Source organism: Homarus americanus, unplaced genomic scaffold (genome assembly GCF_018991925.1).
Source record: "Homarus americanus isolate GMGI-L3 unplaced genomic scaffold, GMGI_Hamer_2.0 scaffold41027, whole genome shotgun sequence".
In the NCBI taxonomy this organism is placed as follows: domain Eukaryota; kingdom Metazoa; phylum Arthropoda; class Malacostraca; order Decapoda; family Nephropidae; genus Homarus; species Homarus americanus.
The window spans coordinates 8394788-8417566 of record NW_024745073.1 but is presented as its reverse complement, the minus strand read 5'-3'; the positions used below and the strand labels follow the sequence as shown (position 1 = coordinate 8417566).

At 35.7% G+C, this 22779-nt stretch overlaps 2 protein-coding genes across 4 annotated transcripts in view; one reads left to right on the top strand and one right to left on the bottom strand.

The window, feature by feature from the left end:
• Positions 1-2273, top strand: part of LOC121878385 — a 31289-nt gene extending 29016 nt beyond the window's left edge. The window contains exon 9 of the mRNA XM_042384589.1: positions 437-2273. Coding sequence (XP_042240523.1) covers positions 437-1255 — 819 coding nt within the window. The 3' untranslated portion in view covers positions 1256-2273. The remainder of the gene's footprint in view (positions 1-436) is intronic.
• A 3948-nt stretch (positions 2274-6221) lies between these two features.
• Positions 6222-21418, bottom strand: LOC121878386 (organic cation transporter protein-like). 3 transcript variants are annotated; one of them, XM_042384591.1, is made up of 14 exons: positions 21289-21418; positions 19278-19452; positions 18693-18930; positions 18172-18275; positions 17559-17713; positions 17203-17371; positions 16956-17073; positions 15872-15999; positions 15303-15421; positions 15030-15137; positions 14658-14842; positions 14320-14456; positions 13148-13201; positions 6222-10189 (listed from the first exon to the last, which is right to left on the bottom strand). In XM_042384591.1, exons 2-14 carry the CDS (start codon positions 19424-19426, stop codon positions 10015-10017), a joined length of 1839 nt encoding a protein of 612 aa, XP_042240525.1. In that variant the 5' UTR covers positions 19427-19452; positions 21289-21418; the 3' UTR covers positions 6222-10014. The 3 variants fall into 3 exon arrangements, with proteins under 3 accessions (XP_042240525.1, XP_042240524.1, XP_042240526.1); XM_042384590.1 differs by lacking the exon at positions 21289-21418 and adding an exon at positions 20818-21276; XM_042384592.1 differs by lacking the exons at positions 13148-13201; positions 21289-21418 and adding an exon at positions 20818-21274.
• Between the last annotated feature and the right edge of the window lie 1361 nt (positions 21419-22779).

Genomic DNA, 22779 nt, shown 5'->3' with positions numbered 1-22779 from the left:
TTGCCCGGCATGCTTGGGACCTGAGGATTGTCGGATGGATTTTTTTCCGGAATTTGGAGCGCCAGGCCATGTACAGTAAACCCTCTGTAACTGGCTGTGAAGCCAGTTCTGATATATTGACAGCAATGTTGTTCCTCGAATCTTATTAAAAGTTGTCTGGGACCTGGGTGTGGGTGAGCTACCCTAACCCTCAAAACTTAGTTAAGGTTGGGTAAATTTTAAGCCCGTCGTGGTCCATTGGATTAACTCCCGGCCTGACTACCAACCGAGGTGGTTTTGATTTGAACCCGGCACCCAGAGGTGAAAAACGAGAGGCACGGTCGCTCCAAAAAGTATCTATGATTTTGTGAGACAATATGAGAACGGATGAAGGATTTGCATTTTTGTTGTATTGATAATGTCCACAGCACACTGACTGTATTTGGTATCGTTTCAGGTAATGGGTGTACCAGTTGGTGGCACCGGAACAGAGACACTGATGATTCAGTCAGCTGCAGTCTCTGTTGATGGTTCTACATCAACGGGAGGTGTTACATATTCCACCAGCTCGCAAATGACAGAGCCTAGTGCTGCCCAGCCCGTCCAGTACACAGCTCTTGGTAGTGATGTTATTAGTCTCTTTTCACAAGTAGAACCAAATAAAGAAAGTCCCAGTTCAGATGTTGCAACTGAAAAATCCCTCCCTGTAGTAGCTAAGCCTTTAGAATGTTCTGTTTGTGCAAAATCTTTTGCTCAAAAGCGTACTTTATGGGCCCATATGCAGGAGGCTCATCCTGAGCTGCATAGTTGTTCAGAATGTTGTGCTGCCTTCACCACACCAGAATATCTGAACCATCATAAAGCCCAACACCAAAAGCTTCATGTATGCTCAAGATGTGGTATGGCCTTCACCAACAAGTCTTCACTGAACAGACATCGGCAGCAGATGCACTCAGGTGCTGCTGTAACAGCAGAAGACAAAGTTTTTGCCTGTGAGATTTGTGATGCTAAATTTCATCAACAGAGTGATCTAAGACGACATAATCTTGGTCACACAGGTGAGAAACCATATCGGTGTAAGCATTGTGATGCTGGATTTACCCGGACATCAAGTCTCAATAAACATTTGAGAATTCACACGGGAGAGAAGCCGTATGTGTGTGAAGAATGCGACCAAGCCTTTTCTTACCGTTATCAGTTTAATAGACACAAGACTGTGCATAGACAAGATGATCAGAGAAGCAATTATTCTATGCCATATGTGTACACAGAATGAGTGAACTGCAAGCAGTAGGTGATTATGCATTGGCAGGATAAAATTCTGTAAAAATATTTCTTTTACCCCATTGAAGTGGCAAACATTACCAGCATTTGACGTAAGGTGTCAACTATTTTTCAGCCAAGAAAAATAGTTTGTGGAATATTTTCTTCTCCACACACTTGCTTTGTCAATTGCAATTATAACAAGATTATCATTAGCCTGTCAACCACTTGTTTGATACTTTTACCATTTCCTTCATGTACCATTACAGTTCACCTCATCAAACAAGTATATTTTGCCATTATTTGTTATCATTTTAGTAAAAATTAAACTTTAATAGACATGGGTAGATTAGATGATAATAATGACAATGTTCAAACTTTATGTGCTCATATCATGATCAAACCTTTTAGTTTTAATAATTTTCAATATACAGTAGTATATAATTCACCTTGATAAATATTATGTAGACAATTTCATAGAGCCTTATTTTTAGCTGTATTTTTGTGTATTTCATGAATTTTATTCCATCACTGTAATGAAAGTAAGACTGTTATGATACAGGAAAATATATAGAGATATATTGATATTGAATGTATATTAATTAAGTTAGTAAATATTAATATAAAATAATTGTATAACATTTGACCTTGCACAACTGACCAAGAAACTTCTCATTGCTCTGTATTATTAGTAAAGAGATTACATTAGGTAAAGCTAATCGAGACATCCTCCATGAACATACATAAAGCCATTTTGGTAATAATCATTCTTGAAAATATATATTAAAAAAAATCTACAATTGTTTTCAAAGTACAATACTACAGTACGGTAATACCCCAGTTAGAGTTACACCATAGATCGCTGTTTCGTTCTAGCTTGTCAATCGGCGATTTTTTATATTGCTGTCACTATTTTTTCTCATCATGTCTCTCACTGCTGTTGTGATGTGATGCTGGTTTAGTGCTTTGTTGGTAAGTACGTGCCCATGGCTACAATTGACTAATAAATGTGTTTTACAATTTTATATTAAGTGTTGGTCTTATTGTATGACATAAAATTGTGTGTAGTTAACTGAAGCACAAGTGTATGGTGGCGGGTTCGATGTCTGCTGTTGAGGAGCGCTTGGCAACATACCCAGTGTGTGTTACCATTCCCTTCCACTCCACCTCTCTAATCACCCACACCTTTCTGCTTTCTCACTCCATAATTTAAAATGTTATGTAAAGTAATGTCGAAAGGATACAATATTGTTCATTTATACGCACACTCAATTTTGTGGGTAAAAATCAGCTGTTCAATAGCTTCTGGCAGTGCTGCAGGCATAGTGTCACCAAAGAAACTAATAGATGCAACACCTCACCATCATCACCACTACCACTATTATCACCACCTAAATCACAATTTCAGCAATGCAGGTATGGATTAGCTTCAGCTAGAGCAGAGCCGTATGAGATGCACTGCTTCCCTCCCATGCATTGCATCTTACCTATATGCTGCCTCTCTCACTCATTCTATCATTACTATTCTTCAAACGACTGCCATTCATGATACAATATTGTTTATTTGTTATTCATTAATTAGTAAAGACACGATACTGTAATAATCTGTCTTTATTAATACCTGTACCCTGCACATACAATACAGTACTATATATATATATCTCAGAGGTAAAAAATAGACATCTTCAGGAATGCACAGCGCTGTTTCAGATAATGCTCCATTTTCTAGGAACGGATCCTGGGGGCTAACCAGGGTATTACTTTTTAGTATTTTCATTAGTACACTACTATGGTAACTATTCCCAGCTGAAATATGATTTGCTTGCCTTAGGGACCTGCAAAATTTTGTCACTATACAGCATTTGAAATTTTATTTTTAGGACCCATGACCTTGAAACATTGACCTTAATATGTATAAAATCCTTCCTTTTGCCAATAGCAATGTATACTAGCAATGTACTGTACTACTGAAATTTCATGAAAAATCAAGCATGAAAGTTGTTTTATGAAAGAGCAGTGCATGGAAAGTGGCATTGTCATGGTGAAACTTAAAATCAAATGTGACAGCCCTCCTCAACTCTTCCATTTAATGACACATCTATCCTGAAATACCCCACTTCCTTCAATCTATCTTCATTCCATGTTTTATTCCTGCCTGCCTTCCTTCTGAAGTTATTTTTGTTACTTTTATTTACATTTAATATGAAATGTGTTCATTGGTGTATGGACACTTGATTTGTGGTTTGGGAAAAAAATGGCCTTTGACTCAGTGACCTGAAAATGACTATTCCTTTCCCAAAGGGTTAGGCACTTCTTCAATATTATTTTCATCACTGCTTGAAAACATTAAATACAAAGTTTTGAAACCAAAAGCTAACAAAACTGATGAAAACACTATTATAATACTCTCCACTCATAGTGGTGTATAATAAACAGCTGGAGGCACCTCTTCTTAGTTCTGTGAAATATACTGCACAATCTACTGCCCCCAGGGCCTGTTAAAGACCAAATCTAATTGTCGACTTGAGTAAATATCAATAATCACAAGAATATTGGGCTAAGCACGATGTGGCAAGATACAAGGTACAGTACCTACAGGGTGAACTGATTCTAGTACTCAAGTACCCTTACCCCTGCAACACTCATACTATTTGTCTGCCTAAACTAACCAAGAGTCAATTGCTGGGTGGAGGATCACAGGTGGGCCTCAATCAGCTTGTGTGAATTAAAGCTTTTCAAATATTGAAAACCAGTTATTATTTACTGCCTGTACTGGGTTAGAAGGTATCGAAGAAGGTTTTAAATATATGATATTAAAAACGAAAGTGAAAAAAATCTTATTTTACAAAGAAATATGGAGCATGGTAGGGAGATGCATATCTTAACAGTACAGTATGGATATTTCTTATGGTCGCTGGAAAAGTTATCAAATTGTCGAGGTTTACTGTAGGCAAAAAGAATGTTCAACACCTACAAGTATCATAATCATTTGAAGACAGTGGTGGTAGCTCATGGTTATTACCCTCTGGACAGGTAAATAATGAAACAAATATTGAATCTTACCATAAGCTCCAAATTTACGCCATCAAAGTTCAGGAGTAGGACTTAAACAAAGAATCACTCCAATCTCATGTGGGAGCCTCCTGAGTGGTCATAAGGCTCATGGAAGCTGCCCAAGCACCACCAGCATATTCCTCATCCTCGTCACTCAAATTCCCGACAAACACTAGAATCACTGGTAAAATCTAGAGGAAAATCAATATCTTCACTTACCGGCATATCACTGTCACAACTCACTATGCATGGGAAGGCCATCCTTGTCTCCAAAATCAAATACAATGGCGTCAATTTCCTCCTGCATAGCGCCACACCTGAGTGGATGGGGTACGTCTTCACTTGACCAGGGTTGATCCATTACTAATGAGCGCGAAGCATACACGCCTTGGGGGCAGCTGTCAGAAGTCTCCACAAAAGATGCACAGCAAATACCAAACATGTGAGATTTAAACTGAGCCTAAGAGAAATATACCCCAAAAGTTGCAGGATATAATCCATGTTACAAGGCATAATTAATAAAAGTGTACTGCATTAATAACAATTTTTATAAACTTTGGCTCTTTTCTTTGTACAAAATTATATTTGCAATGTAAATTTACTGAAAATGTAACAGATAGTAGTTCCTTTAACCAGACAAAACAGATTCTTCAAAAATATATTCAATTGTATACATCTCAAATTCTTAGAAAATTATCTCTTGTACAGATTCTGGTATTCAATTGTATACATCTCAAATTCTTAGAAAATTATCTCTTGTACAGATTCTGGACCACATAAAGAAACCTTTGGTTGTTCATACAATAATTAGTTCACCTTTACATCAGTAATACAAAACTAAACACCACTATTAAATATAATCATTTTATATTTGCTTTTACACAAAAATAGGTTAAAACTATTCTTGAATATATCTATTGTGAAATCTTAATGTTTAAAGCTTCTTTCAGCTAAAAAAATCTCTCTTTATTTCAAGCAATAAAACTTAGAATTCTACTGTATTAACCAGTTTCCATAAAAAATAAAGACTGCTGTACTGTACTGGTATACGTTTGCTTTTGAATAATTCTTCTCACACTATTTTTTTTCTTTTTATCAATTAACAGAGTGCAAAATAAGTAAGAGAAAATGAATCCTGGCTATTTGTATATAGAGATGTTTAAATATTTAATGAAGATCTTATGAAGAAGTGTGTGAATTTTTTTTTAAATGTTATAATATAAGTACAGTACATACAGGCTAAAAATGAGATCCAGTAGTAGTTCACCTGAGATTGGTTTCACAGACTATAGTACGTAACGCACGATACCTTGATCATGAGAAATACTTCACAAGAACTTAGTAATTATCTCCCGAGTTCTCATAAAAAGCAAGCAACTAGCAATACAAGTACAGTATACTAAATTGCATTCACTGGCACCATCTACAGTACATGGAGTCTATAAATTAAATGTGTATTGTCTGTATTACCATTAACTCACAGCACACGGCAATAGATAATCTGATTCCTTAGATCTCAAATAAACACGTGTAAATATGATCTGATGGAACTCTTACATTTTCAAAATATTTTCCGAGCAAACTCTCTGGATCCCCAAATATTGGCACCACAGAATGTTAGCAGTCTACCCTCTACTCCCATGCTGGAGTCTTACTTTCCCCTTTTTAGAGTGCCCTATAAAACTCATGGCCACTACACTATTTACAATCATACCCAAAGCATTCTCATCATCACATAAATGTAATCACAGATTATAGTAGTACCTGTATTACTAAAAAGTTAAAATGACAATCTTTTTAATCTGAATATTGTAGAAGATTAAACATTAGATTCCAAGTTTATTATCAGAGGAACATATCTGATAAGGATGTGACTCTCTGATACATGAATTACATTATAAAAGTCTGGTATAATAAAAAAAGGATTGATTCCAAAATGTTGTGTTCTTGGTGAACTCACTGCCAGGCACCTCCACTGTGCCAGCCTAGAAGTAGGGGTTGGTCTATCACCCTCTTACTCCCTAAGCCTTACAATCACCCATCACATCCACTAGTTTCAAAATAGTGAGGTTATTTACGAAGGTTGCTCTCCAGAAACAAGAGCTCTAATAAAATATGTCGCCCCCTAGTCAGCATACATGCCACCAGCCATAAGCTGGCCACCATCTTGTTGATTTCCAGGACTAATCTGCCATTTGCATTCGGTTTACAGTTAACCAATGAACAACCCAAGGGAGAGTACCTAAGCTGCCTCACTACAGTTTCAGGATCAATCTCCCATTTCTATCTAGATACTACTGCCAGGAAGCTCTAATTACAGAGACACAGTACTACAGAAGCTTGTGACTAAACATAAGAGTTAGTACAGCTGGAAGTGGTTGGCTACTGATAAAACGTTGACCAAGCAACTCTACTAAACATGGAAATAAGATTGCTCTGTATATCATTCACTGACTAAATATTGGAGACGGTAACAAACCATACTATACCTGAAGTTGAGAAAGGACGGAAGATCAATACACCGGGACAAAAACTTCCCATAACATCTTCCAGTGAGAAGCACAACATTCAGGTGAGAAGAAGCAACTGATCCTGCTCTTTTAAAGGCCAATGGGGAAGAATGAGTCATCATAAGAATGGCTCCTTAGCTGCCTTGAGGGGGGTAAGGCATGATGGAGCAACCTACCATTTCAGGCATACTTGGTAAAAAGAGGCACTGGGTGGCAGGCATCTAACTAGAAAAAGAAATTTAAAAAAGTCTATACAATAAATAGATGGCTTGAGGTAAATTTTATGTTAATCTATGCATACTATTGATAATTAGGTTGGGGTATGAATAAAGGGAGACCAAATGAAAGAATATGAACAGGGATGTGGCACGATATGTAAAGAGTATTACACAGTTTGTATATTTGGGTTGGGGATAGAAAAGGCATCCAGCCTAAACCTCGGTTCAAATTTACATATTGGCAGCCGGGACACCATGCCCGGGTAATAACGGCCAATCCACACAAGTGTGGAAAATAGACATAAAACTGTCATACATTACTTTATAATTCCCAAGTTTTGATTTGCTTTTCTCACTGCTGCCCTCACTTGTTGCAATGCTATCAGTGAATGATCTATCACAATGTCTAGATCTTGCTTATCAATAGTATTCAGTAGTGTTATTAACAGAATAGTTGTGATTAGGGTTGTCTTGCATTCCAATATGCTAAAGAGAATGTGCTTGACTCGAGACCATTTGAAGAACTCATGCAGGTATTTCTGCATTGGTGCGACATCATCTTGATTTGCTACCTTCCCAAATATCATGTCATCCGCAAACTTGACAATGTGGCTCGACATATTTTCATCTATGTCATTTATGTAGCTCACAAACAAGGGGAATCCAAGGATAGAGCCTGGTGGTACTCCACTGATAACCTTTTTTCCAATCAGAATGTACTTCATTTATAACCACCCGTTGCTGCCTGTTGTTAATCCACTTTAAAATCCTGCCTGTAATGCCATGTGCCTGGATCATAGAGGCTAGTAGTGTATGTGGGACTTTGTGAAACACCTTGGAGAAATCCATGTATAACACATCCACTGGTGAGCCTTGGTCCACCTAGTCTGTTAACGTTTCAAGGAATGTGAGTAAGTTTGTCAGACAGGATTTTCTTTCCATGACACCAGTCGTGATGTGTTGATAAGACTGTTCGGTCAGGTGCTGGATGATGGCATCCCTCAGATAATTGTCAGAGTCTACATATACTGCATGTGATGTTAGGCTGGTTGGTTTGTATTTTTCTGCTGCACATTTCCTACCTTTCTTATACACTGTGCTGGGGTGACACTGGCTAATTACTAGTCTTTAGACACTTTATCCTGACCCAAGGATTTCCTGAATAAGAGTCTTAGTGGGTTACAAATCTTATTTGCCACCTGCTTTATCACCTTGGTCTGTGCCCTGTCCACTCCAGGGATTTTGAATTATTTTAAGTTCGCTACTTTCCGTTTGATGATAGGGTGTATTCACGATGTCTTTTGGTACGTAATTCATAAATTATCACGACTGCATTAGTCCTTCCTCTCTCTAGTTTACCATTTCCTTTCTTTAATTTACTTGAGTTATCTAACCGTCCACACATTTCCTCATTCTTTTCGGATTTGGAGAGATGAAAAGGTAGACAGCAATACCCTCATCATTATCACTGTTACATTTGTATCTGATCACAAAACTATTTTAAATAATGAAGATAAGTTTTTATCTGAAGTGTCACCAACTTGTCATGGTTGGGGACGAGGGTGTGTTGGATGTGAATTTTTTTAAATAAGGGAATATTGTCTGGATGGCCCACCTTAGCACATTTAACAATAATTAACTAATCACATGACTAACATACCACTAATAACAATATTGTAATCATAAGGTTAACATAACAATAATACAATAATGTCATTGTAATAACTCTAAAGTATATTACAATAATCAAGTCAAACCCACGCACGTGCAGAAAATAGCTGTAAAATGGTGGTGGTGACGATGATGAAGTAGTTCATTCTATTTTATCATCATCCCTAAAATCAATCAACAATGCTGAACATGAATATCCTAATGTATAAACCCTGTAAAGTAATCAATGAAGTAAATAAAGAAATACAGCACTATACAGCAGATACCACCGAGTTCACGTGGTTAGGCTGCTGTTGAGTACTACAAACATTATTTACGTCGACCTTCTAGGAGTAATGTGGTTCGATTCCACAGCTTCCTCAAGCACACTTATTAACACACTAGGATACACATTTTTTTTGAGGGGAGACCAACTAAACAAGAATTATTTTATAATAACACACTGTAATCAACAATTACTACAAAAGATGTGCGCAGGAAGCTCACAAAGACACCTTCAGGGTTGTGTTGGCAAACTTCTACTTGTGTGCCACATTTAACAAAGGCACATTGTGATTAGTGATAAAGTATCACCTAAACTTGACCACAAGCTACACACATCTTTAAAACTATGTGGGAACTGAGTGATGGTTTGTGAAAAGAAGCAACATAATACTGAAGGGCTGAGGTGTGTCTGACTGGGTGGTAGCCAAAACAATAATGGCCACTGTATCAATTTTTGTAGAGGATTAGATACATAACAGGATATTTTGTTCCTTATTCACCAACTGTTGATGTATAGTTATTAATTATGAACTGCATTAGCGCTCTCTTTATATATTATCAGACAACACAAAAGATACTAAACTCTGATGATAAATGTACTCATACGTATACAAATATTAACCAGCATTGTAACATGTACATCGTTTGGTGCTACTTCATATTATTATTATAGTTTCCTTAGTAAATTTATTTCCTTTAAAAATTTGATTACAATCTTCAATTTTTATTGTTAAACCGATGTAGTAGTCTTATAGTATATAATTTACAGCTGAACAAAGTTAACTCACTGCACCCAGACAGTGAACCAGAGCACAGGTATAGCACTGCACTCACTTGGGTAATAATGTGAGTCATCTTTGAGGCTAAACTAGGAATTTAACAACTTTTTGGGGTCTAAAAGAGTTGCTTAATTACATAATACTTTGTAAATTATTACTTAACTTGCTACCTTTCATAATATTTACTGTCAACATATCCAGCCTTAATATTTATCACTGAAACAATCAAACTAAAGCAGAATACCATCAATAAATACAAGTAGGTTTTTCACCATTCTATGAATCATGATCAGGTTTACCCTCCAAATTTTGCTGAGAAACTTCCACAGACTGGTAAAGACTTCTCTGTGTAGCATTCTGACCACTAAATTCATCATCATCATCATCATCATTCAGAAGGCACTGTTCTTCCTCCGGCGATCCGGTCTCTTGAACTGCCACACTACGGCCCCTGCAATCATAAACATTGTGATATTACAAATGGAGAATGCTATTTATACAAATTCACCCAAACTTGTTAAAAATTAATTCAGTTTTTACTCTTGAACTTGTATGTATAGATTTAAGGTTCAGTGCTCCCTTATGCACACATAAAAACGGAATGATTCTAAAGACCCATTTCTAGCTGAATTTGTACCCAGGTGGCTCTCAGTACTGTGCAAACCCATAATGGGGGATTGGTTCATCATGCCTTACCCCTAAGACAATTGGAGACTGATCTTAAAAATGGTTTATGCCCACTTCATCTTCTTGCCAAATTATTCATTTTGTCTACACCTGGGTTCCCATTTCATCTACTCCCTTTCTGTTTATTCTGAAAATGTCACATATTCCCAGAATGTCTAATTAACACATTTATTATCTCTCTGCCTCAACATTACAATATACTATATAACATTATAATGTAAAAAAAATTATCATGCAGCTGTATACAGTATAGTATAGTTGTTCACATTCAGCAGCCATCATAAGAAGTTAGTTGTATGGATGGTGGCCATCATCTTTGAAAGTTTCTTGTGTTCCAATTTTACACAGGGGCAGAGGGGGGAGGGGGGGGAGTAGATAATCTTAACTGTTGATTCAGTGGTAAATACAGATGAAGAGAGATCAAGTGAATATGAATTAGTAATGAGAGTGCTCTTCAGCATACTGTACAGCAGGCATAGGCAACTTTTCCTCAGTCATGGGCTGCATTACGATTTAGGTATTTTTCTGCGGTCCAACCCACCAAAATTTATATCCTACCTAACCCAAAAGTAATGTTAATATTGTATTAGTACGGACAGTGAAGCAGTTTATCCTCACGTCCACCTTACCATATTTTCAGTTTACATTCACAGTCTTTCCCTATTTATGAAACAAATCCATCATAATAATTTTTTACGTAATATATTAATGTTTCATGGCATTTAACAGAAGATGAGTGAAACAGTCTGTGAATACTTTGATTTTTCCAACAATTACAGCATTTGTCTTACTTATGAGACACACCCACCAGAAAAATGCCAATGTTAATCTTGGCATATGAGGAACTACAATGGAACAACCTATAGGCAGATGTGAATTACACGAAAGCGCTTGGGAACTTCGTGTTTTCTTCTTTCCTTGTGGTTATCAGCATATATATATATATATATATATAGTAAATCTCAGAATAAGTACTACTCCTGATCATTCTGATTCCTAATTTCTGGCCCACGATTCGATTGCGGGGTAATTAGTGGCTGTAATGATGCTTGAAAATTTTGAATTACTTGTACAGCTATAAGTACTCCAGAGCATTCTGATTTTGAATATATGGTCCACGATTCAATTGCAGGGTAATTTGAGGCTGTAATGATCATTGGATAATTTAATTACATATTTCAATGCTAATTACTCGCCAACTATGGGTTTCCAAAGTACGATTTTGGTGTTAATGTGTTATTCTGTAAGTACTTAATTAGTTAAACCCCTTAAATTTCAATTCTGTGAAAAAAGTATATTTTGGGCAAAAAATTACCAAGGGGTAGGTCTTACCTTTTCGACAGTTTTGGCCCAAAAATTAGATTTTGTTGAAAATCACATTAGCTGTACCTACATTATTTCAAATGCTAATTACTCACCAACCATGGGCTTCTTGGGTGAGATTTAGGTGTTTTTGTGTTATTCTGGGAGTACTTAATTAAACCCTGTGTGACCAATGCCTGTGACCCAACTTGAACTTGCCCAACTTTGGTTAATTTTAAAGTGACCCGCTACCACACAGCACCTAATCCATCAAACAGACCTCGCCGAACTTGGCCTGTAAACTCACACAAAATAAAATGTTTACATTGTTGACTTTTCTGTACATACTTCTTTCACTGTTATCTTTTTGTAGTTAGTACTTACTCTTAGGTGATGAAATAGTAACAAATTGTGTGTGAAGATTATTCTTTAAATAAATACTGTGTTGCTTTACTCACCATTAACTGGCTGCATCTACCTGAACCACGGGCCACATCAAATAGAATTTCTCAATCACTCCACGGGCCGCACAAACACATAGTCCGGACTTAAACCACATTCCCAAACTGATGTTCAACCTTGTTAGATAACAGCGGTCGCTTAAAACTTCTGATCAACCAGAGACACATTTTATATAAAATCTGTAAATCCTTGTACCCATCTCTGTCCATGGAACATGAAACATTTACAAATAAACTGATAAAAGCAGAACAACCTACTGGTCAGAAGAAATAAAAAATCTTTTATTCCAATTAAACTTGGCATCATATGTGGTAATGGAACCCCACAAATCCCTCCAAGCTACCAAAGAAGTTTGGGAAAAATAATTAAATTTTGGGGGGAATATTATGAAAGTCCATCCACCAACAGGTCTCACAACCTTCTATTCTCTTGCATGTGGCAACTTACAGCTCCTACCTTCCCTCCCAACTGGATAAAGCAGCAGATTTCATGCCAATTCCCTAACAAAACACAACTGAGCATGATAATCATGTTTGATCCCAGTTGAGTGTAATCATCCACTTAAACAAGTACTATGATGCATGTAATGATATCACAAAAATTAGATTGAATGATGCCTGGAGATAATTCTTAATGCCACCTCACTGTAAATACAATACTGGATGAAATTTTATCTTATCTTTGGTAAGCAATTTAAACATAAATTACTTATCTTATCTTTGGTAAGCAATTCAAACATAAATTATTATCTGTTTAGAAAAAAGATAAAATAAAATATGGCTTAAATAACAAAAACATTACATCATGCAAATGTCCCATAACAAGTACTTGAGTATAAAATGCTGTAGGTGAGCTACTGCAGCTGACAAACCCCATGCTCTGAAAGCTGACACAAAATAACAAGTACTAATCTACTTGACAACCCATACAGCTAGATCATATTGAGTTTTGGTTTTACCTTTCAAGAATATTGGATTTCTTGGTTGTCATCTCGAAGGACAAGGGAAGCACACTAAAGAAGAATACAAACTACTGTAAAAATTGCAATATCTAAGATTACCAAAGCATAAACCAAAGGATAGTAATAATTTGCCTTTCTTTTAACAAGTCCAAGTTTCAACACACTGTATAACTAAGAGCAAAAACTCCAGATGTAAGTCTGATGAGTACAAAAGAGAGGACTGAAATTACAATTTGTTTTAACTGGATACACTCGTCTCTCTTATGTTAGACAAAGGTTAATTTCAAGACTGTGTAATGTATACCACAAAGTTTATCTTGACTGGGTTTCTAGTCTTCGCTGGATGTATTAGTATGGAAAGGTCACTAGAAGCGTTCAGTTGCTACAAAGCACTTGTATGACACCAACACTTCAAGTGCAAAAATGGTTATGGATGGATGTGGCTCATGTTTATTACATACTAAAAGGATGAAAAACAGGAAAAATATGACAATCACAATTCCTGCACTTGGTTTGAGAAAAGGATGAAGTTGTCAATAATATTAGGTGGAAATAGATGGTTTAAGTGTGCAAGAATAGTCAAGTATTACCGAAATAAGGAGATGAAGATGTTAAAACAGGATGAAGTGTCACAAATACAATAACTAATATTGAATATGGTCCATGAGGAAAGGATAACAACAGTCTCGAAAGAAATTAGGAAACTGATAAAGCAACTCACATATTACGTCTCTATACCAAACTGCTCCTCATATCCCAGTGTTATTATTGTTACAGTATTTGAGGCAGGGTTTGTTATTATAATAATAATCATCATCATCATCATCATCATCATCATCATCATAATCATAATAATAATAATAATAATAATAATAATAATAATAATAATAATAATAATAGCTGGTCTCTTGCTTCTCAAAATTGACAGTTCGACTTCTATAGCCAACTCATCAATCTTGAGCCATAGCTACAGAAACAATACAGATGGCTCTTAACTAAAATTAGATATCAAATTGAAACTTAAACAAAACCTTTCATATTAGTAATATTAAATACACTCTATGACTACCTATCACTGTATATTTAAACAAGAGATATATGGTCCTATAATGACATTCTAATAATTCTCAATCCTGTAAGAGTTACAAGTGTCCAGAGGTTGTCCTTACCGTCCAAGATGAAGAGCATCCGCCACTGTTTCTGGGAGGGAGGTGTTGAGTGTCTCAGGCATCACAATATTCAATAAGCCAGCCACTAATGACAACACACCAAACACTATCATGGGTAGTGGACCATATATCAAGGACTGGAAAATTTTTAAAAGAAATCAATCACCATCTTACACCTGTATCTAGTTACTGGAGATATGGGTGTAGGGATGGACAGGTGTTAATAAACATGTCCCTCTCCATATGCAGTATGGGAATAAAATCATGACAAACCCTGTCAGTATTATACATTTCACATCCAGTATTGGGGCACAGAACTTTATATCAATAAGACTTACTAAATCATTGGAGAAGGGAGCTAACATGGCACCAAAGCGAGCAGATGTGGAACACAGCCCAATTATGGTGCTACGGACACTAGTTGGGAAGATCTCCGAGGCAAATACATATATGATGCCAAATGCACACGTAATAAAGCACTTGCCAAGAAGAGCTGGTATCAACACGTAACTCTGGCTGTATTCTGAAAACCAATATAAACGTAAATTCTTAATTGTCTATTTTTCTTCAGCAGATATTTATCTTGTTGAGAAAATAACAAATAATTCATAATGAAAAACAGAATGCACTAGCTATATATCGAGGCTAGACATCTTAGTGTAGAGTGTTGGGTTTGAGTAACCTACAAGATTTGTTTACTGGGAACTTACCAGAGGCAAACCCTGCACCAGCACAGGATATGCCAGCAAGTATCATAGAGAGTGCCAAGGATCCTCTTCTTCCCCAACAGCTCATGCCAATCCATGCTAATGTATATCCTGACAAAAATATTAAACACTATAAAAAATTCAAATTTTTGACAGATAATTAATTATACACCTTCAAAACATGGACCTTGAAAATCCCTCAACTAATTTCAAAATCTATTACAAGGTAACCACTTCATGAATAGTCTTAGAATATTGGTTAGAACATGAGCATACCTGGTAATTCAACAAGGGACGCAAGAATGAAGTCCACGTAGGGCCTACTAAAGCTGTCGCCAGAACCCAGGTCACTTGCATGGAGACTCAAACCATAATATACTAAGGTCGTAACAATCCTGGTGGTGAGCCACAATTACAAGAGATGTAAGTTCAATTACAATCAATATCAGAGATAACTTTTTATATTATGCACAGAGAGTTTAATAATAAAAAATGAAGAGCAGTGATAAACGGACCCTTTACTTTCCAAAAAGACTGAAATAATGCAGTGTTGTCACAAACACATCTCTACTGGAACCAAGAGATAATGGTGCCATACAGAGCTATTTTTAATAATGCTCCTCTTTCCAGGAAAGCACCTCAAGCCATATAAGAAGTATACTTGTATTATATCATCACTTTCATTGTTTAGGATTACAGTATTCAATCCAATAATTAGTCTGTGGTAGAGCATTGTGCTACAACAATACAAAAATAACTTTAGTATTTAAGTACAGTACATTTAAAATACAAAAAAAATTCCAAGATATAAAAACAAACTGTGAATATTGAGAATAACCTCTTACCAAATAAAGAACATGGCGACCATCCTAACACACAAGAGAGGTGTCTTGAAGATGTCAACCATGGAAACAGCTTTAACTATCTTAACTCTAGGTAAAGCATCATCCGTTGTATATTCACTGTCTTGATTCTGTTGGAAAAATTAGCAAATTATACCCTCAATCCTTTAAATATTTTATTATCTTCTCACAATACTCATCATCATTAATTTTCCTTCACAAGTTTTCTTTTTTTTCATTTTACAGTGTGGCTTAGAACTTTTCTTTATATTTATTAATCTATATTCTCAATATTCTTCACTTACTCAATTTTTTTGTTTTTCCTATTAACCTTCAATTTCTTTTCCTCTCATTTTTACAAGAGGTGTGGGAGAATATCAGCCAGGAAATAAATGAAATCCCATTTTGCGACATAACCTGAATCTCAGTGAGTCAAGAAATTCCCTACCTGAGAAAAATCTGGGTGCTTAAGCTGATAGTGAAATTAGTGCTTAATCCATTGTGAGAAAATGACCTTTGCCAACATTGTACAGTACAATAAACTGTCATGTTACTGGTGTTTGGAAGGGGCTTCAACAATGAAGGATGTAAAACACACAATGCCAATATATGGCACAAAATATTAACTAGTGTACTGTAAAAAAAAAAAAATAATTGTAATGTTAATACCTGTACTGTACTGTAATAAATATTCTAGCAAAAAGCTTATGAAAAGAATATCACGAAAATACACAATAATATGAGGTATCCTTCAACTAAATCACAAACCAGGGATCAGTTTGAGAATAAAAGTAAAATTTAGTACAGTACTGGTAAGAAAGACAAGAAACATTTAAAGTCATCCAACTTATGAATTTTTAAGTATGATAAAAGTCCAGTTCATTTGGGAAATAGACACCTACAGTACAAGGTCCTGGAAGACATGATTCATGAAACACCTCTTGGCAGAGTAGAGTTACTTGGAGACAAACTTTCCAAATATGTTTCAATGAGTATATGATATTGTAACTGCAACATATTAGGGGACTTGACCCTTTGAACACATTGCTGCTCCACCTGAAGGGTTATAGTAATAGCACAAACATACCCTTATCAAGTGGTAAGGAAAACTCTTGCCATTTCTTTTTGCAATTTTCTCAAGGGCAGCCACAAGTTTCTGTTCCTTGCCTTGGGCTTGTAACCATCGTGGTGATTCAGGAATAAACCTAGAAGTAAATGCATTGATTCAATATGAAATTTTACTCCTTTGCCTTGAAAGAATGTCTTGATTAAGAAAAGTATTCCTAAATATATAATACACTACATCATTGTGGTACACACTACTGTGGCCTTACCACCCGTAGAAAATAAAGCAGGATACTGGGGCCGATATGACTAGTTGTGTCATCCTCCAGCCCTTAAGCCACCAAGACATGAGGCCGAGCAACACCTCCCCGAAAGCATAAAAATACTCCCCAAGGATTCCACACATGACACGATTTTCTGGACCCACATATTCCACACCTGAAATAGCATTTACATGCTTTATACATCATATAGAACATTATTTCTCTCCTAGGCAGATGTTCAATTTTTATCATGTGATTAAAGTATGATGTAAAAATACAGTTCAATAATACTATAACTGTACAATTTAAAGAGAACCATCCCTAATGCAACAAAAAACACCATACTGTACTTTCACACATACCTAAAACAAAAGCTGTTTGAAACACTGCAGTCGTCACCATGGCACTAATGAAGCGTACCACATTAAATGCTATCAACCCAGCGACGAGAGCCGTGATTACTCCCGATACTGCCATAGCAACAAGAGCAAACATTAATGTCAACCTGCGACCAATCCTGAAGAAAAAAAGGAACAATGAATACATGTACATGATAAAACCTAAAAAGACTTCCAACATAAATGCATAAAAATTACTTATAATGTATGTGCCAATGAGAAGGCTGAGGAATCCTGAATGAATGGTGAACTTGTCCTTGGTCATGGATAATACAATCTAGAAAAGTTTCCCAAGTGAACTACAGTAATCTTTATATCACATCACTGCAAAAACAATACATATTTTATGGACTTTACAATCCAATTTGATAAATTGAAATTTAAAGTGATTCCAACAGGATGTAGTCAGTCAATTGTCTCCAAACATAACTGAGAAGAGAGGAAATATATAAATATAAAAAATATTTAATACTACCGAGTTATTTAATATACAATTCCTTTTCTGTGTACAGTACTGTACAGTACTTATCATTTTAAAAAAGAAACACAATCAAAACCTAATCCAGAGGTAACTTACAGGTCAGCTATGATACCAAAGATGAATGCCCCAACTAAAACTCCGGCAAAGTATACAGTCTGAGACATGCCAGTCTGCCAAGCATCATGACAGGTCAGATTAAACTGTGGAAAAATTTATAAAAAGTTTATAATTCAATCACTAAATACATGACTATATTGTCAATCCAAATACTGTACCTCATTGCACTGTAATATCTCAGCTTTCTTATGTCTATAATAAACAACTTTCTATATAAAATATCTGCACTTTACAACTAGATAATTTACCAAGCTAATGATGACAAGTTCACTAAAACAAAAGCTTATATACACATCTCTTAAGACCAACTATGTACAATCAAAGACAAAAGTCGTGTCGCAGTTTTGTCCGAAGATTAAATATAACTCGTGAAAGATTCTGAGAGCCCCCTACCACAAGGCAGAGCGCACCAAAAGTTTAGCCCTTCGGCATATGTTTTCACCAAATTTCAAGACACGACTTTTGTCTTTCATTGTCCACACTTGCCTGTAAACACTTGCCTCTGTCACAATTGTTGATATATTGTGATTTTGTGAAAACACCTTTCCTTCAGGACAACCAACAGTGACATTTGTACTGTAATCTTCAGCATTACAAGAATCATTTGTATTTAATCGTTGATATCGGTGGCATTCATCTAAACTCCCTAATTTCTGGCTGTATGGAATGGTGAAGTTGACGAAAGGTTCATCATATGTTGGAGGCTTGAAGTTTTCATCGCATTCTGGTACTAGACACCTGTTTGAAATTGAAATTCACTGTTAGTAATGCTTTCAAGTGTATAATGTTTAATGTACAATATTTTATTTCTAATACAGTACTACAGTTAGTGGCATTCCTTAAACTATCATAATACAACTAACAGTACAGTACAGGTGTCATCATCCACAGGCCAAACTCAGAGATGAAACTGAATCCAGGGGTGACTGAACATTCTGACCCCTCAAAAAATTTCAAGTTTTCATGAAAAAGAAAAAAGTGCTGTGATGAATGTATTATGGCAGCCTGGCCTTATAGACAGCAAAGAAGGGCAATTACCATCAATAAACCTAAAGAACACACTTGACTTGATGTATTTACTGTACCTATATTTTGGGGTAGCAGCGATGAACACAAAAGCCAAGTTTCCTGCACCAACAAATATTATTGGAAGACACAGTAGAAAGTAGACTCTTCTTTGGTATACTCCAAAGGATCCTATCTCCCGTAATACTGCATCAATGTCCACGGCCATTGTTGAAGACAGTGATCATCAATATCCTGTACATGATAAACAAGAAACAGTATCCTCTACAGTATAACTAATACATGAACATGGTCAACAGCATAAAATTCTGTCCTTTTTAAAACAAAATTCTCTACAAGCTTTGTACGCAAAGAAATTAATTATTTATTTACTATATTCCACCGAAAAACTTGCTGTGTTGGCGCGTGTTGTCATCTGCTGTCTCAGTGCAAAAACCGCGAGCGGCTCGGTCAGTGTACTCTCACGTCCACAAAAATTTTAAAATTACATCATACTGCTGCTTCAAGAAAATTGCCTTCATTGGTAGCAGATATTGAAGTGAGTTCTTTCTCTTTAATATGCCCAGGCTAGGAAGTTAGGTAAGGTTAGGTAGTTTTCTTTGGTTAGGTCAGGTTCTGTGCAGTTTCATATAGCTTTTATTAATTACTATATTACTATCATCCAAAGAACATCTGTGGTAAAATGAAGGTAATTATATAGGACTAACCAGCGAGAGAAATTGATTGAAAACAATAATAAAAATACAGGATTTTCACTGTTATATTATAGTGGACACTGTTGTAGTTTGTGGAAATGTTAAAAAATGGATATTTTTAAAATAAATGCTACTTAACATTGTGGGTATGAAGAACAGACCTAACCAACCAACTAACCAAACAAACCTACCTAACCTTACCTAACTTGCCCGGTATATTAAACAGAAAGAACTTAGTATGATAAGGTGAAATTTGAGGCATTTTCCGGACGTGAGATGATACGGCCACATCAGCGCTATGCAGCCCTGGCGGGTTAGTCCTCAATATTAACCCAAATGAACGAAATAACAAAACTCCTGGTGTAGGCTGTCTGCTCCACCTTTACCAAACATTAAAAAAAAAAGGAAAACAAAAGTAGAAAAGCTGCTATTTCTTCACCTTTTTTAGTCTATTCTACATACAAGAAAGAAACAATCTTGCAAAGAAATGTTGATAACATTGCTCCTTCTCATGAGCCAGTCTCCTTGAGTATTACAGATACAAGTTCTCATCTACAAGAACTTATTCTAAATTGTTGATTTACCTATATAAGCACTTTAAATTATTACCTTACCCCAAAATATGACAAAGTAAAATTCACAACATTATCCTATTAAATTCCCATAAAACACTAAGTAATAACAAACTAGAGTATATGTCCTAAACAATGGAGAATTTATATACCTTTAATATATAAAACAATAAATATTACCCTTAATATATAAAAGAGAGATAATACCCTAGACAATACTCGTGATAATAACTATAACAATAAGACCTTTCCATTGGTCTTATCACACCATTGTTATATTACGTCACACTTCCCAGTCCACTAAATCTAATACTGTGCTGTACTTCACTTACTTATCAAGCTCTTACACCTTCAAACACACCATCAGTAGAATCTTACGCCACAGATAGTAAGAAAAAAATTAAAACGTAACTCCTAAAGTGGATAAAGAAGGACCAGTTAACCACAGTACATGACCAAGACTGTCATGATGTACTCACTCACACTCTACAACCACAATGTTTATAAATACACACATTTACATATTATTTCATTCCTTTAAGCATAGTTTGCTACTCTTTAATTAAAATATATTCTAGTTGTAATTATTTGATAATGAACGAACCACGTGAGTATTTCATTATTGTGTTGTTTATATGTCAATGACGACCAATTTGTTCCCCCCGTGCTGGTTAAGCCCCGGCCTGAGGTTAGCTAGTCATCCTCTTATAAAACTTCTTTTCCCAATGACATTCTCCTATTGACATGCCTTGTCCATTAAGAAATGTCAATTTAAACACCGATTTGTCTGACTTAATATTTACGTGTTGGTGGTACGGTAGAGTACAACGTAGGCGGCGTTTCACTCTACTGTACCTTGTGGCTGTCATGGGTTCGAGTCCCCAGCACAGCCCAGCCCAGACAAACGTGAGAAAGGTCTCTTTTCCTATAATACAGTACATATTCTTATGTAATTGTGTATTCGATATATATATATATATATATATCTATATATATATATATATATATATATATAATATTTTTTTCTTTCTTTACACTGTAGATTGGTACTGTACCTTGAAGGTGAATAAAAACAAACACATCAAAATTAGTAATAGAAGCTGCAATTACTTAAATGGGATTCAATCATTCAAACTGTAACTTGACAAGATCAATGAAAAATTAATTAATCAAAATAAATTCATTTTTATACAAAATAACTACACTATAGGCCCATAGGGTACTGCTGTCATTAATTTGTTTCATTTCCTTTAAAAACAAATAAACATAAAAGCCACATACTGTAATTATATAAGAAGTAAGTACAGTACAGAAACTTAATGAGGAATGTAAGTTAAAAAATACAGTGTTTTTATAGCAATAATAGTTTTACTTTTATCCTCTTCACCACTGAAGCAGCTAACGAGCCAATCAGTGAAGAGGATAAGAGTAAAAAAGTAAAACTATTATTACAATCAAAACACTGTACAGTACATTACTGTACATGGCAGAGCACATTCTCCTCATAAGTCAAATACTGTATTATGGGTTTGGTTCCTGAGGATCAAGACCCTCTTTGTTAGACATACATTACATAGATTTATTTTAATACAGTAGATTCTCTATTTTACTCACATGTTATAGACAAACTTCATGGTTTTAATTTTTGTAATCACTAGTGCCATACAAGCTTTAAAACAAAACTTCTAATATAAATTATGGATATACTGTACTGTGCAGTAACTCTACCATGGAAATTTTCTTCACATTTACACAGAGATGATTTCAAACCACTTTCACAAATTCATTATCTAAACTATCTTCCTTGCTCTGTGGTGCATGGAGAGCACTTCCATGTTTTACAATTTTTGCAGTTTGGTAACACAGACAATGAAAAGTCAAGGCCTGTATGTCCCAACAGCATGTCCGATGGTTAAGATGGTTTTGCTTATGTCTTGATTTTGAACCATCCTCACAACCAGCCTGCACCCATGTTGACAAGCATCACCAGTAGAGAGCACTGTCACCAGCACTATGCCCAGGTTCTGGTCACATGTTATGGTAGCTGTTCTTCCAGTCAATAGAAAATTTTTGATAAAGACAACTCCTGTTTCCTCATTCAGAGGCGATTTTCTCACAAATATTTAACCACAAGGATGCCATGACCATGCTGAAATAAACTTGGTCTCGTTAATATTTTTTTTTATATTGCTTTTGCTCTCAACATTGCTGTACTTGTACTGCACTTACACATACAGTATTGACTTATTTTCCAATATATTTTACTAGTTGCTTGTTGGCAAACATTAGTTCAA

Coding starts and splice junctions, on each gene's coding strand:
- LOC121878386 (XM_042384591.1), bottom strand. CDS start 19,426: ATGGCCGTGGACATTGATGCAGTATTACGGGAGATAGGATCCTTTGGA. Junction 17,714..18,171: donor TTTGGTATCATAGCTGACCT/GTAAGTTACCTC, acceptor TTTTTTCTTCAG/GATTGGTCGCAGGTTGACAT. Junction 10,190..13,147: donor AAATCCAATATTCTTGAAAG/GTAAAACCAAAA, acceptor TTATGATTGCAG/GGGCCGTAGTGTGGCAGTTC.